A 16,510-nucleotide genomic window follows, 5' to 3' on the forward strand; every position below is an offset into this window, starting at 1 on the left:
ACTGACCTTAGTACAGTGACCCCGTGACCCTAGCACTTACCACCCCAAAGATGCCAATCCCAGAGCCAATGGTCGTCATTGTGGGAATGATGTCAAACTTCCCAGCCTGGTGGCAGGGCCCAGGAAGAGAAGGATTAACAGTCAGAAGGAGCCAGGTGGAAAAGGCCTTCCTCAGAAACCCCAAGGCTAGACCCGGGGCAAGGAGCTCCCCCTTTCTACCCTCTACCCCCACCATTAGCTGGCCCCACAGCCTGCTCCCTACAGCTCTGGCTCTACACGGGGACCCAGCTGCTGGTTAGAAGCCCTGGGTTTTGACCTTGGCTCTGCTTCCCTGGACACAGGGAGGTAGTGGAGGAGGCGAGGTACCGGCTTGAAAGACCTGCCCTCACTGGGTACCCAGGCCCATCTGTTATTAGCAATAAAACTGCAGAATGAAGCCTAGTCAACTTCCTGTGGTCTATAACCATGGACACCCAACGAGCACTCACAGGAACTAAGAATGTGTCTGGCTGTCCTTCACACTGGACACTCACCTTGCCATCCACGAGAATATCAAAGCGAATCCCAAACACCTTAAAGAGGTGGCGGTGGTTGGTCCCGTTTTCCACGAAGTGCCTGGCAAACCTTGGGGAAAGGGTGAGGTTGCAGAAAAGGGTGATGGAGAACAGTTTTGGGTTCAGTGTTCTTGGAGTTCAGCAGGAGCCCTCAGAGGTCCATGAGGACGGTCCCATGCCCCCAACACCCCAGGCCCCCTTCCAGGAATGCTATCTTCAATCCTCACCCTAACTCCTGATGTCAGTGATTTCCCCTGCCAGTCCTGGCCAGGTGGGCGTCAAAGGGTGGGGGCTCAGGCTGCCAAGGTCTTGTTCCCTGCGGGCTCCCTGCTTGGCCAGACCCAGGAGAATGGGAGCTGCCCACCTTCCTTCTGCTTTCTTCCTGGGATCACTTACTTGGCCTAAGAGGTTCTGGGAGTAGAAAACCCCTCAAGGGGTTCCGGGAGCCCAAGGAAGGGTGCACTGGTGGGGTCATGGCAGGCACCTGAAATTGAAGCCTGGAGACAGGTTTTTCTCCTCATACAGTCCATGGAACTCGTAGATGGGTTTGCAGTGCCGCACATGCCAGTCCAGGTCACAGTTCCAGTCGATGGTGATGCCAACCACCCCGCCCTGTGGGGACACAGGTGTTTAAAACCCAGGGCTTCAGGATCAAGAAACTCCTGTCTTAGGGGAAGAATGAAGGGGGGGAAATCGGAGGGGGAGACGAACCATGAGAGACGATGGACTCTGAAAAACAAACTGAGGGTTCTAGAGGGGAGGGGGGTGGGAGGATGGGTTAGCCTGGTGATGGGTATTGAGGAGGGCACGTTCTGCATGGAGCACTGGGTGTTATGCACAAACAATGAATCATGGAACACTACATCAAAAACTAATGATGTAGGGCGCCTGGGTGGCTCAGTTGGTTAAGCAACTGCCTTCGGCTCAGGTCATGATCCCGGAGTCCCAGGATCGAGTCCCGCATCGGGCTCCCTGCTCGGCGGGGAGTCTGCTTCTCCCTCTGACCCTCCTCCCTCTCATGCTCTCTGTCTCTCATTCTCTCTCTCTCAACTAAATAAATAAATAAATAAATCTTAAAAAAAAAAAAACTAATGATGTAATGTATGGTGATTAACATAACAATAAAAATTAAAAAAAAAAGAAACTCCTGTCTTACCCTGGTGCCAGCAATCTCTTGAAGGGGGGAACATTTTTTTGTTGGAGAAGAGACACTGAGAAGCTGCTGCAGGATGGGGTCCTGTCACCCTCTCTGGCCCCACCCCCCACCCATCACACTCCAACTTTCTGATGGTTTCTAGACTACACCAAGTTCTTTCTACCTCAGGGCCTTTGCACATACAGCTCCCCCCAGTTCCACAAGGCTGGCTCTTTCTTATCCTTTGGTCACTTTCCCTGAAAGGCCTTCCCTAATGACCACCTCCAGGCTAAAAACGTGTGCCTGTTAGTCCCTGTTTTCTCCTGGAACATTTGTCACTTTGAAATCATCTATTTATTTTGTGGGATTACTAACCCATCTCCTCTAAGACTATAAACTCCGTGAGGGTGGGGCTGTCTGTCTCATTTATCACTGACTCCTGAGTTCCTAGTGAAAGTCACAGTGTGGAAGGCAAGGAAATAGTGTTGCATTAAAGAATAAGTCTGTAAAGACCTGGGCTAGGAAGAGAAAACTTGAGAAAGTGAAGCTCCTCTGATCAAGGTGAGGACCAGGGACAGGTGGGGGTAGGCTGAGCAACAGGAGAGTTGGGAAGTGGTCAGAGCGTGTGTGGAGCTGGGCAACTAGGCAGGAGGTAGGTATGCAAGTGTCTGTGGATGATGGTGAGGGTGAAAGTTCCTAGTGCAGGTGGCAGGGAGGTTTTAGGAACAGGGAAGTCTAACATTCAGCTTTCTGGTTGTGTGTGTTGCTACAGTGCAAACCCCCTCCAGGGTTTGGCAAACTGAGGCCCGAGGGCCGAACTTGTTTTCGTATTTTCCGTGGCTGCTTTTCCCTATAGCAGCTGACTTGAATGGTTGGAACAGAGTCCATATGGCCTGCAAAGATGAAAATACTTAATCTCTGGCCCTTTAAAGAAAAACTTTAAAACTTGCTGATCCCTGTTCTAGATAAATGTGTCGTGAGCACGTTTCGTGTGTATGTGTGATATCACAGAGAAGATGCTGATTCCCATCCCTAAACAGGCAAGTGTAGGAGAAGGCTGAGAATGATCATGTGGGAACACGGACACAGGGTCACTGCGTGCCAGGCAGTAATGAAGCGCCATCCCGTGCATGAACTCACTTGATCCTTAGGACAACCCCACGAGCCTGGTACTATTATTGTCCCCACTATGTAGGCGCAAAAGCTCAGACACACTGAAGGTAAGAGACTAGTGTGAGGTCGCATTGCTCATTGGGGCAGAGCCAGGATTCGAACCCAGTCAGACAGGTCTGTGCTCCTTACAAGGTACTGCTTCTCTTAGAACCCCAGGTGACTGGACAAATCCCAGATTCTGGAATTCTCAGGATTCCTGAGCAGGGCACAGGACTTCTCGGGGCCATAGGGCATGGAATTCAAGCTGCTTTTATCCAATATTTAAAAAACAGTGTGACCTCAGCAAACATCCAGGTGAAAATGTCTGCCCATGTCCATTCATTCTGGGCACCTGCTCTGTGTCAGGTCCATACCAGGCCCTGCTGAGGACTCAGGCCTGAGCTTCAGGAGCCCTCAGCATTAGGGAATAAATCCATATATATACTCAGCCCATACCAGAGAGGCTTGAGGGGGGCGTTATCTGGGACTGAAAAGCCTTCTTTGACCTGCTGGTTCCAGGACCCAGCCCTCCTCATTTGCCTGGCACCATACCTTCTCAGCCAGGGTGCTAAAATTCTGTCCTGACTCTTGGACCACATAGCCCAGCTTGAACACAGGGCACAGCGGGTGCAAGATCTTGTGATAGAGGCAGGTCCTCATGTAGGCCGCATCCACCTCTTCCACCAGGTTGCGCCTACATGGGGGTGGAGGGCACGGGTGGCAGCAGAAGGCCAGCTGGGAGGGTGCCCACCACACCCCAAAGCTATGGGGATCCCTCAGAAGCTCCATAAACCCCCCTTCCACAGCCCTTGGAGAGTAAAGGCAGCCCACCCCAGGAGCCCAGCTCAGGCTTCTGCCTCCAAAGTGAAATCAGCAGGAATGGAAGGTGACAGAGACAGTTGAGACCAGCTAGAGCAGCCTTGGGCGGGGGGGGTCCCTGCATTTCTGCCCCCTTTTCCCACAAACCTGTTGACCTTGAAGCGTGGAAAGCTGATGCTGTTCTTGATGAAGAGAGTGAAGTTCTCGGCCTCTTGGAGAAGGGCAGGACTGGAGGAGACTGTACTCACTTACCATCCCCTCCTCAGGAGTCCCCCATGTGCCCAGCAGTGTTTGTCATGGGTGTGGGGGTGTGAGAACCTATGGGATCTTCCTGTGGCCCTGGTATGCGGGGGGTGGGGGGGTGGGATGGGTGTGCTGTGATGATGGACTCTTGGGCCCCTTAACCAGGGGCCAGGGGATCATTGGCTTGGGCCATACAGATGCGGTAAGGGTGGGGTTGGAAGAAGGGAGGACAGATCCTTTCCAGAACATGGATCCAGATGCCCCTTTGTCTGGGCTGGGGAACCTGCTCCTGGCTCCCTGGATGGATAAAGCGTTACCGTGGGACATTGTCATCCACCTCCACAGGACACCAGCCAAAGATCTCACATGTCTGCACAGTGTCGTTGAAGGCCACACACTTGCCTGTGCGGATGCCTGGAGCAAGGGAGGAGCCCGTGGGTGCCCACTCCAAGCTGGGGATAGAGAGGAGGCCCCACATCCCCAAGAGTCCCCAGTCATGGGACACCCAAGAGCAGAAGCCTGAGGACAGAAATGTGGCTGGGTCTGGGACAGGGCAGGCCAAGGCTAGGATGGCAGGAAGGACTTCCTGGTGGAGGAAGCCTGGAGCTGAACTAGGGCTGTGCGGGGGGATGGGAGGAGGCCGACCTTACCTTGAGCCTTCCTTTCTGCCTTCCCTGGAGTGCAGCCACTGTCATTTGTGCATGTACCCCCTTCTGGGTGCTGGGGGAAGGGAGAGCAGCTGATTCCACGCCCCTTGGGTAGTGTCCTAAGGAGAGCCCCTCCCACCCCCAGGGCCCTAGGGAAGTCGTGAGGCAGTCTTAGACAGCTTTGGGGTGACCTTTGCTTACGGCTTCCTTCCCCCAGTCCCCTCCCAGGACCCCTCTGGGCTCATGCCCAGCTGTGCTCTTGCCAGGGTCACCGGGCAGGGAGCAGAGACGTTAGGGCTTGGGGGTTGGGTGAGCACCGAAGCTCAGCATCTTGCTTGACACACAGCTGGGAGGGAAACCTCAGCATGGCCAAGAGCAGACTGTTACTTTGTGTGAATCTGTGCGTAAGATTCCCCCATTGTTTCCCCTTGAGGAAGCCTATCTTCAATGCCCAAGGGGACTTCCTCTTCCATTTCTTTTCCCCTGTGGATTCAGGAAGTGGGGAGAGGGGATGGGTAGCAGTCCTCACCTCTGCACAGTAGCCTTGAGCCTGGTGGGGGGTCACAATGAAATTGGTCATGATCACGAAGGAGTTGTCCCCCTGGAGATGAGGAGTAGGGGAGGGCAGGGCAGGGTTCTGAGTTGGGAGAACAGCCCCGAGAACACAAGCACTGCCCCAACAAGCCCCCAGAATCCACGTGACACCCAGCAGCCTCCATACCCCACGATGTCAGAATGGGATGATATTACAACCTGCTTTTGCCCCTCATTCAGTTAGGGAAGCTGAAGCCCAGGGGGAGATAGGAGCTGGACCAGTCCAATAGGGAGATTGGACAGAGCCCAGCCCCCACTCTGAGCCAGGCCCTGTGGGTAGAAGGTGTACCCCTGAGTCAGCTCACCTGGGCTGGGAAGACGTAGTCAGCTACATCCCAGACCTGTGGGCCCAGGTCTGGGAGCTGCGTCACGGCCAGACCCTTGAGTTTCACAGACACGCTGCTGATGAGGCCACTTGAGGTCTGATAGCCCTTCTCGTAGACAAACACCCACCTGTGGGGTGTTTTGGGGTTAAAGGAGTCAGAACTGGGCCAGGCCATTCAAAGATGGCATGAGGCTATGTCGGCTGCTGCCCTTTCTGGCACCAGCCAGACATGTCAAATACTTTCCCTTCCCCTCTCCAGATGCATCACTCTGCTCCTAATGCTACATCTTGGGCGGGGGCAGGGGAGCCTCACCGGCTTCCCGGAGCTGGCCTGTACCTGAAGTCCCACCCTTCTTTTTACTAGGAAAATACTAATTCCCAGAGAGGAGATCCACTGAAGGACTCTTTCAGATCCTTTTCCAAGAGCAGGATTTGCTGGGGCCTGGAGGCCAAGGTTCTTGGACCATAATCTTCATGCTCAGAGCGCTCCTTCCTTCCTGAGGTTCTTCCACTGAGAACTAGCAGAACATGATGGCTGAGAACCTGGCCTTTGGTGCCCAAGAGGATGGATTGGAATCCCAGCTACACTACTCATGGGCTGTGTGGTTTGGGTTAAGCTATTCAATCCTCTCTGCCTCAGTTTCCTCATCTGTAAAATGAGAATAACAATAATAGCACTAATTGTACTTGCTGTGACTTACTGCATGTTCATCACTTAGAAGGGGGACTGGCATGCAGTAAGCACTACATAGATATTAGCTATGATTATCTCAGCCATGCTGGGAGCTCCTGGCAAGGGGACTGGAAGGGAAACAGAGGGGGCAAGTGGCCCTCTGAAGGGCTTGTATTATGTGGCCCCAGTTGAGGCCCTTGTGGAGTGACTCAGGCTGGAGGCCTCTCAGCTTTCTTGGGAAATCCTGGCCTTTCCTTCCTAGCATGAAGAACCCCTGTTCCTTTGAGTTCTCCACTTTCTGTCTGGGAGGGTCAGTGAAATTGACCCCCTTCCAAGCCTTGGGTGTAGGGAGGGTGGGGCACATGACCAAGGCTTGCCAATCAATGTTCCATTGCCCTAGCAACAGTGATAGGTCTAAAGATGGACACACAACCTGGGGAGTTTCAGCAAGGAGGCTAGGATTTTTCTGGGAATTACTGGGAAAGAGACATCCCTTCTGTTAGATAGCTAAGGAAGGTAGCTATAAGACCAAAACTATGGTTAGTCATCTTGCTACCTCACAGAGAGTAAGTGAGAATGAAGCCAATTTAGAGGAAAGTTAGGTAAGGAGATGGAAGAGGGCAGCCCCCTGACAATGGTTGAGCACCTGGATCTAGCCATGCCTGAAGCACGTTAAAAAAATCTACTTCTGGACTTTTCTGTTACATGAGCTAATAAATTCCCTTTCTTCCCCCCTCCCTCCTTTTTTTTCCCCTTTCTTTATTTAAGCCAGTTTGGGTTTCGTTTCTGTTGCTTACAACTGAGAGTCCTGGGTATAGTCCATTTCCTTCGGGAAAGACTGCATGGAGAGTCAGTGTAACTCTGTGTTTGAGTGTGTGTGTCCACTTGTGGTACCCATCAGAGTGTGTAGCTGTGTATCTCTGGGGCAAATCTGTGAGCTCACCTGTGGCTCTGTCTGACTGGCCAAGCAGAGCTCGAAGTCCCTCTCCTGTGCCCCAGAGCTCAGGACTCGCCACAATTCTCCGCGCATCTGTCCCAGAGTCAGTGCTAGCTCTCTGGGGGCGGTCTCCCTACCCCAGGCCCCAGGAAGTCAGCCCACCCAGGTCTTCCTCTCCCCTCCCATGGTCCCCACTTCATCTTCTCCAGCCTCCCTCAGCCTGGCCCAGGAGGAGCCCCCTCCCAAGCCTAAGCATGGTCACTGCTGCCCCCTGCAGGTCCCAGATGGCACCAGGCGGGACATGTCAAAAGCTCCAGTCCTCGAGCTCCCAGCCTTTATCAGGGGGGACTGGGAGTATCACCTACCCGTGCCCTCCTCAGCCTCCTTCCTCCAGGGAGGATCCTGACTCCATGCCCAAGCTCAGAGGAGCTTTTGGGGATGATGGGGAGCTGCTCCATGTTCTGAACCGCTCCACATAGTGGAGTGGCCAAGAGTGTGGCCCCCAAAGGGTAACAGAAGCCAGGATTCAGGTATCAGCACAGCCACCCACCAGCTGTGTGACTTCAGCCTCACCTCTGAGTGCTGGCTTTCTCAGTAAAACAGATGTGATGGCACTTACCTCAAAAACACTGCTGTTCATTCAACAAATAGGAGCAAGTCCCCGCCCCCCCCCCCGCCCCCCCGTACTGAACTGTGGGCTGGGCCCCAGGAAGAAAGCAGGTCTAGGTGACTAGGGGATTCCCCATGCGTTCTCATTAAGGAAATTAGCATGCAGTAGGCACATAATAAATAATCCTCTGATTTTCACTGTCTTGAGTCAGTAATTCCTCTTTATATGTCCAACTGCCCTCATCGCCCTGGCTTCTATTCCCAGCCCAGGCAGAACCTCATGTAAGCTGTCACAGATACATCATGTCCCCAGATTTTTATCTCCACTTCTGTACTCTCCCTGGAGATCTAATTCCACACATTCATTTAGCGATTCAACAAACATTTATTGATTGAGCCCTTATTACGTGCCAAGCAGTGTTCTAGGCACTAAAAATACAGGAGTGAACAAAGCCAACCAAAATTCTGCACTCAAGAATCTTACATACATGTCTATATGACCCAGCACTTTGTGACACCCATTCCTTCTCCCTCCCCTGGTCCCTCGTCCCAGATATCACACAGGTCCCTCAAACTCAACCCAAACCCTTGCAAAACAACCTGGCAATTCCTCAAAAAGTTAAATACGGACTTACCACTTGACTCAGCAATTCCACTCCTAGTTATATACCCAACAGAACTGAAAATATGCCCTCACAAAAACTTGTACACAAGTGTTCACAGCAACATTATACATAAGAAGCAAAAGTGGAAACAACCCAAATGACTATCAACCATGAATGGGTAAATCAAATGTGACATATCCATACAGTGAAATAGTATTCAGCCATAAAAAGGAATGAACGGCTGATACGTGTTATAACCAACACAGATGACCCTTTCGAATATTATGCTAAGTGAAAGAAGCCAGGCACAAAAGGCCGCACATGATTTTATTTCTATGAAATGTCCAGAGTAGGCAAAGTAGGCTGTAGAGAGAAAGAATGGGGGGTTATTGCTAAGGAGTACAGAGTTCCTTCCTGGAGTAGTGAACGTGTTGTAGACTAGATAGTGGTGATGGTGGCACAGCTTCGTGATTATACGAAAAACCACTGAATTGTACGTTCTCAAGGGGTGAATGTTACGGCATTTGACTAATATCTCAAAACAGAAATTCAGTGGGACCAGCTGAATGCCTCATGTCCCCCACAAAACTTGCCCCTTTGTGCCCTCATCTTAGAGGGTGGCACCATACCTACCCCACCCTCCTCAAAGCCTGGGCATCATCTTCATACCCTCGTTCTCCATTATGCGCACGTCCTTTGGGTCCCTCTGTCCTCCTGGCATTCCTCTAAGGACCCAAAGGGATTTTGCTGGGGGAGGCTGAGACGTGAGAGGAGCCGGGACAGACGCCAGGGGAACCCCGGCATGGGGACGGCACGACGTGTTGTGGCCGGTGGGGGCACAAGGTACAACCACGGGCAGGAGCCGAGCAGGCCAGGCGGATGCTATAGAGCACAGCAGCCTCAGGAAGGGCAAGACCAGACTCCAAGCCCGGGAGGGACTGAGTTTAGAGCTGGGGCCCGCGCTGTTTAGAGGTTAAGCTACATGTTGTCTGCAGATAAGTTAGGCTGACGATTTGTGTTTAAAAAGTTTTTCAATGAGTCACCAGCCTCTAAATATCCAGAGGTTCCTTTGCTTAAAAATTCCAATTTCTCACTGCTCTTGAGAACTCAAAAACTTGGGCTGTGCTGGGCCCATGGCCTGCCGCAGTGATGATGAGCAAAAACCAAGCAGTGGGCACCCCCTCCACACACATCTCCCTGGTGTGGGGCCCACCAGGATGACTACTCCTGTCTTCCATGCTCACTGCTTCTGCCTTGGCATGGCCTCCTCCTCTGTTCTTATCACTGCTGCCTCTTCACAGTGCCCTGCCTCTGGCCTCCACCCCCACCCCATCCCCTGCCTGCCCTGGGCCTTCTCCTGCTAGACATCCTTCTATGGCTCCCCACGACCTATAGGAGAAAGCCCATGTTGCCCAGCCTGGCATTCAGAGGCCTGAATCGGTGGCTGTGCTCACCCCTCCACTTCCTTTCCCCTGGGTCCTTTCATGCTCCACAGCCTAACCTTAGTGACTCTTTTGCTGTTTCTTTCCTGCCCCAGGGCCTTTGATCACACTCTGCTTTCCAGCAGGAGTGCTTGGACCAGGTAGGCACACAACGAGACTCTACCAATCAGGGTTTTTCATTTCCTTGGCCACAACAGTTGGTTTTGCGGTAGGCACTTGACATGACCCCTGCCAGTAAGAGTTGGATCAGGACTTTTGCTGGAACTCTGGAAAAGGAGACAGTCTTATGCCCTAGTGATGGCTAAGCTGGTGAGATGTCAGGCTGGAGCTGCTGGTGGCCGTTTTGCCACTAGGAGGACAGAGAGAGTCTGCCTAAGAATGAAGCCCAGAGGATAGCAGAGCTGGGAAGAGGAGAAAATCCTGGCTAGCTTCTTTGGAGAACCCAAATGGGACCAACCTGAACTCCCCATCTCCCTGTAGAACTTGTTCTTCCCGTACCCTCCTCATGGGGGATCCAGCTTCCATGAAGCCTGCATTGATTTTTTTTTTTCCAGTTACATAAACCACTCAATAGCCCCACTCTTCTCTAGGAATCAAAGGAGTCCTGGTTAACTCATCCTCCACTCCTTACTTTTCCTTTGCTCACCCTGGACCCCACCTCTGTCCTATGGCCCCCAGCACAGCAATAGGCACAGAGAAGATGCTGTAGAAATGTCCCTGGATGCATTTTCCCCAGCAAAAATTTGTGTCTATCCTTATCCCTGATTGGTATGTTCCAGGATCCATTTGAAAATCTCAGAAGCAAGTGAACTTCTCAAGAGCTCTGTGTGAGGTAGATGGCGTGAGTTGGGGGCGGGGGGGGACACGCAAAGGGAAAGCCAAGAGCAGGCTTGCCTGGCTTATAGCCCCCAGGCTTTTTTGCTCAAGGCTGGTTCCACCACTCTTTCATCTCTTCCAGGAAGCCTTCCCAGGCTCCACTTACCAAGCAGCATTCACAGATCTCACTGGGACCCTCTTGTGTACCACAGCCAAACCTCTGTCCTCTCCAAACCAGAGCCTCCAGGCAGGGACGTATCCCAGTACACTCCTTGTTTGGGCCTGCTAGGTCATGGATGACAGCCCACTGCCTGTGTACTGAGTTACAGAGAGCTCATCACCTCCCAGGAGGCAGTTCTAACTGCAAATTAACCATTTTAATTTAAGACAAAAAGAGTGAGATCTTAGCTCAGCCCACCAGGGCCTCAGACCCACTTGCTCAATCCATTTGCCATGGACTTCTCAGAAGAGTGTGACTGATAGAGAACACAACCTCAGTTTGCCTTCTCAGAGTCTGTTTGGGTTTTCAACATCTCAGCCTCTCTGCCTCTGTCTTAGTAATTCACCATCTCTCAGCCTCAGGACCTCTCTCTTCATCTGAGTGGCTGTGCTCCAACGTCCCTCTGTCTGGTTCTGTCTTTGTATCTGCCCATCCCTCATTTGGTTGTGCCTCTGTCTCTGGAATGTGGGAGTCTGGCTCTTCTCCCATGTTCCCCTTTGTACCCTGCAGCACCCACAGGACCAGACATTCAGACAGACAGGGGCCTTGGGAAGAGGGCTAATTCAAGACAGGCGTCCCTCCTCAGAAATGAGCCTGCGCACGACATCTTTAGAGGGATCCCCCACCCTTGCTCCGTAGAACAGTTGGGAAACTAAAACCTGAGAGAGTAAGACCAAGCCCAGGCCAGTTTCCGTCTGCAGGTGAGCGGTCAGCAAAGCAGTGGGCAGTGGCCAGACGAGGATGCTGGAAACAGCAGAAGTTGCAGTCGGAATAGGAGGTCTGGGCTTGAGGGTGGGGTTGTGGGGGACACTGCCTTCCTCTCTCTGCTATATGACTTGGGCATGTCAGTGCCCCTCTCTGAGGATGTTTCCTTTCCAGGATATCAAGGCCAACTTTAGAGCCATGCAGCTGGATTCAAATCTGGTTCATCCTCTTTCTGGTTGTGAGATCCAAACTAAATCACCCAGTGTCTCTGAGCCTCACCAACACTGAGGAGGCCACATGCATTTGGAAACTGAGTAGGCTGTCCTTGGGAGGGAGGAAAGCAAGGAGGGAGGTAGACAAGTCTCTGTTACTGGAGGTACGTGTTCAGGACTGGATGTTGGCTTGGAGCGTATGGCACAGCTGGGAGTGGGGTGGAAGGAGTGTCGCTTTCCCTCTGACAGTCTGTGACCGACACACAAGAGGGCCCTGGTGCTGCTCCCACTGCTGACCTGAAAGCAGAAATAAGGAGCAATAGGGGCCACAGTGAGGACAACATTCTCCCAGCCTCTTCTGGTGAAGGATGGCCTAGGCCTGGGCAGGCAATCTCTCTTTTCCCTGGAAGGTCAGGAGTGCAGCTAATGGTGAGCTTTTAGGCCCATCTTGTGCCTGGCATCACAGCATCAGGGCCCCACTACAACGTTCTCAGAGCCCTTGTGAGGTGGGAAAGGAGAAGGCACTGCTGAGGCCTGGGGGTCAAGAGACCTCAGCTCTAGCTGGGACTTGCTATGTGACCTGGAAGTTCCACTAGTCAGTTTTCCTCACAAGCTCAAATGACATTTGCAGATGTCAAATTGGTCTGTGAACAGGAGGGAGGCAGAGGCTGAAAGGTGTCACAGGGCTAGGTCCTGGCTTCGACTCCACCTGACTCCACTTTGACTCGACCTGACCTCCACCTTTGACTCCACCTCCCCCCAGATGGAGTAGAGGGAAGGCTGTTTTGGATATCAGAGGCCCTGGAGGGACCAGAGCGATATGGTCACTGTTTGGTCTCCTAGTCAGCCCACCCTGGGCTCTAGTCAGCAGTCCTCGTTTGGTCCCTCAGCAAAAACGGGGACATGGAGACCAGAGGGGCAGGGCCCTCAGAATCACACAGCAAAGGGATTCTGCCGGGCATCCCCAAACCCCCTCAGCAAGAGCTGAAACTCCTTCATTGGCCCTGGGGCCTCCAAGAGCCCTCTGCAGTATCACTCTGAGTGGATATGATTACCCCCCACCCCCCTGGGGCACACACATTAGGTGGCCAGCCACCTCAGTCACACGACATGCACATGTGGATCCCCAGCCACAGGGACACAGCCCGCAGCCACCCCCAGTAGGCGCATGCCCAGACACAGGAGAACACATGCATCCACACAGAGCTCTAGGTACGACACCCATGTGCACACACACCACATACGCACATGTGTGCTCACACAAGCATATATGTAAGCCACTGCCAGGCCCGTCTTGGCTCCCAGGACGGCAAGACTTCAGGGGAGTACCACCTTACTTCTGCCTCTGCAGTCCTGGGACAGTGGGACAGGTCTCAAGATGCCTAGAAAGGAGCAGTCATCCCTGGGACCTGAACTGACCTCCATGCCACCTGACATGCCATCATTAAGGTCCCAGGTGTTCTGAATTTGAAAGTTTCTTTGCTCTGGGGGTTTCAAATATCTCAGGATGCCTCTAATTTAGGCAGGGCAGGTGGGAACAGGGCCTGTCCCTCTTTGGCTTGTAAAATGGGGCGTGGCCTCTGTCTCTTAGTAGTGGCCTGGCTTGGCTAGGAGGTCGGAAGTAGAAGGACTTTGGTTGTGGTTTGCTGGGGCCCTGGCCTCCATCCAGCACCACTCACCACTTAAGAGACCATTAACAGTGAGTCAGTTCCTTAGAACCCAACATCTTTTCCTCTTGTTCACCTTATAACCCAGGGCAGGACTTCCCCTCTACCTCAATGTCCCCATCTTGACAGTGAGTTAGCAGACTTCCATTCCTTCTGAATAGCACTACAGTTTGTTAGGGAGGGTGACAACCGATGGAGAGAAAGGGGGCTCCTTGGGGTCATGGGGGCATCCCAAAGCCTGGAGGAAAGGCCCAGGTTGGAAGCTGGTGCAAGAGGTTGGCAGGTAGGGGGCCCAGACTCACCCAATGACGTAGACAAGAACCACAAGCTGGATCAGGCGGAAGACGACGCCCACCTTCTTGTTGCGCACGAGCACCATTCGGGGAGTGTCATACTCAAAGAAGAAAGCAGCCAGTTCATCCTGGAGCCGCTGTGCCATGGTGGGCCAGGCTGGGGCCTGAGAACCGAGCCCCTTGCACAGACTTTGCTCTTGAGGGGAGCCAGGTGTCAATGCCCACGTCTACAGTGAAGTTTCTAGGGGCTTCCTGGCCCCTTAGGAAGGGCAGGGCAGGGCAGGGCAGCTGGGGCCAGAGGTCAGGAGTCAGGGGTCAGTTGAAGGCACTTGGGTTGAAAAATAGAGTCCTTGGGTAGTCAGAGCAGCTCTTGGCCCCTGGCAGGCAATGGACTGTGGGCCAGCCGCGCCTGTGGACAAATAAATTCCCAAAGATAGATGGGGGCGGGGCTGGTGGGGCCACCCAGGCCCAGCCCCACAGCTCCTTCTGACTCCGCCTGGGCCCTGCTGAGCCTCCGGAAACAGGAGCTGTTGGCAGGAAACCACAGGCCACCCGTCATAAGGCAAAGATAAAGATTTCAGCTCCCCCATGAACCTAGCGGAACAGAACAGGGCCAGGGCTTGGGTGGAGTGGCCTCAGGCTGAAGCCTTCCCCAAACCAGGGACCCATTCCCATATCCAAACATCCTCCCCACTCTACCTGTGCCCCCAGGTGTGGAGCTCAGTCCCTGCGGGGGTTGTGGCCAGGAGAGCAGAAGAGGAAGCAGGGCCATTTCTGGAAGTGTCAGCTATCTGATACTTCCAGAGCCTGCAGCAGGACCCCCACTTCTGTCCTTATAGACCAGCTTCCATCCACCTGTCCCTCTGAGTCCAAGCCTGGCCTGTGCCCAGTCAACCTTAGCACCAGGCTGGCATCTCTATAGTTCACCTCTCCTCTCCCATCGTTTGTCCTGTCCCAGCCACACCTCCACCTCCCAAAAACAAGCAGAGGGAGGCAAGTGCCCGGAAGATTCAAGGGCCCCATCTGTTGCACACCGCCCCTGGGCTCCTGAGACAAAGCTGGGAAAGCCCGACATCAGACAGCCTCAGTTGATATCCTTGGCTCTGCTACTAGCTGCCTGTGAGGGCTTGGGTAATTTGCCTCACCAGCCTGAGCGTGCATCCTCATCTGTGAAATGGGGATGATAATGGGATTTCCCTCATAGGTAGAGGCCCCAGGGGGATGGGTCCCAACAACACTGAGGACAAAAACCTGAGGCCACTATTGATCTTAAGGTACAGACCCTCTGCAGCCCCTGTCTTCAACCACAACCCAGGGCATGAATGCAAGGGCCCCAGGGGAATGGGGGTGGGGCAGAGGTCTCATGTTTGCTTTTGGGGCCCTAGAGCTGGAGGCCTCCCCTGACCCAATGCCTTGTTTTGCAGATGAAGAAATGAACTCAGAGAGGAGAAATGAATTGCCCAAGCTCACCCTGGGCTATACTGGAGGCCTCAGCTTGAAGCAGGAAGGCCTCCCTGGCTGGCCCTCAACCCAGGCCAGGTGTCCTTGGGGCTTCCCTCTGGAGATGGGAGATGGAGGCTGGGTTTCCCCCCGGGGCGTGGGGAACGCCCCTGCAGTCCAAGGTGCCTCACTCTGAAGGCTGATAGGAGTCTTCTTCCTGGCAGGCCTTTAGCTGGGCAATTGCTCTAGGCAGGGAGCCAGGCTTCAGGGCTGGAAATCCCAGCTGCCTGTCCGAGTAAAGGTGCTTTCTGGGCAGCAAGGGCCCCCACAGAGGGCAGGCCCATGGCCCCTTCCAGCACCCTAGGCCAGTTCCCCCCTCTCAAACAGATCATTCTCACCAATCTCAGCCTCAACTGTCTGTCCAACACCACCTTCCAGAGGGGCAGGTCAGAACCATGTCCTGGGCTTTTCTAAGGAAAAAATCCAGAGATGCTGGGAGCCAGACCTGTGGGTATCATGTCCCCTTGGCCTGGTCTTGATCCCAGACCAAAGGGCCTATTCCCTTCCCAGGTGATCCCATGGTTCTTGGAATAGCAGGTCCCAGGACATGAATTGCTTGCAATCGAGAGTGGGGGTGGATGCTGACACTCTACAGGAGCCATCTTTGTGCCCCACTCCACCCATGATCCCTGGACATTCAGGAGAGTAGCAGGCACCAGGTGAAGTGGGGAGAGAGGAGGAAGGAGAGGGAAAGAAGTCAGGCAGTCTCTAAGCTGCACCTGCCCTTTTCCTACCATCACCATGACCTCCACTACCTCCTCCTTCACTCCCTCTCCCCATCTCCAAGGAGCCAGCCTTGCTGACAGACAGAGGGACTAATGGACAGATGGCGTCCTTTGCCTGGCTAAATTTAGCAGCCAGTGGAGTGCAGAGGGGGCCTATGCCCATCCTGAAGGCCAGCCCAGGTCCTCAAGGGGTTCGGCACAAGGCTCCGATGGGTCTCCTTAGCTACTCAGACACCCTTGCTTGGAGCACACGCCTGTGCTCCTGTTACAGCCTCAGTTCTGACCCTGACACTTAGAAAACAGACTGTCATGGGGGACTATCTCATTTGGGGTTGTCATATCCAAAGCATGCCCAAAATAAAAAGAAATAAAGGCAATTACATTTATCTTCCCAATTACAAATCTTTTTTGCTAATAATTTTGCCAGAGTAAGACAGACAGTTGATAGGACTAATGCCTCTTTCACTGGTTCTAAAATGCATCTTTCCATCTAGGTCTATGCTTTCCCGCCTTGCCCCAACTATAGCATCCCCAGGAACAGACACCTGTGATTGCTCTAGGCATTGTGGAGGGGGGACAGAGATGGGCAGGGCAGGGGTCAGAGTTTACAGGGGACACAGTACTTTCACATTCAGCA

The 16,510-nt window shown here is 53.4% G+C and overlaps 1 protein-coding gene across 1 annotated transcript in view; it reads right to left on the bottom strand.

Annotated features, from left to right (window-relative positions):
- Window positions 1-13,874, bottom strand: part of P2RX1 (purinergic receptor P2X 1) — a 14,385-nt gene extending 511 nt beyond the window's left edge. The window contains exons 1-10 of the mRNA XM_021704329.1: window positions 13,658-13,874; window positions 5,450-5,597; window positions 5,080-5,151; window positions 4,554-4,623; window positions 4,221-4,317; window positions 3,808-3,888; window positions 3,394-3,535; window positions 1,039-1,166; window positions 534-624; window positions 41-106 (exon numbers count right to left, since the gene is read on the bottom strand). Coding sequence (XP_021560004.1) covers window positions 41-106; window positions 534-624; window positions 1,039-1,166; window positions 3,394-3,535; window positions 3,808-3,888; window positions 4,221-4,317; window positions 4,554-4,623; window positions 5,080-5,151; window positions 5,450-5,597; window positions 13,658-13,794 — 1,032 coding nt within the window. The 5' untranslated portion in view covers window positions 13,795-13,874. The remainder of the gene's footprint in view (window positions 1-40; window positions 107-533; window positions 625-1,038; window positions 1,167-3,393; window positions 3,536-3,807; window positions 3,889-4,220; window positions 4,318-4,553; window positions 4,624-5,079; window positions 5,152-5,449; window positions 5,598-13,657) is intronic.
- Window positions 13,875-16,510: the final 2,636 nt, after the last annotated feature.

Source organism: Neomonachus schauinslandi, chromosome 15 (genome assembly GCF_002201575.2).
Source record: "Neomonachus schauinslandi chromosome 15, ASM220157v2, whole genome shotgun sequence".
NCBI lineage: Eukaryota > Metazoa > Chordata > Mammalia > Carnivora > Phocidae > Neomonachus > Neomonachus schauinslandi.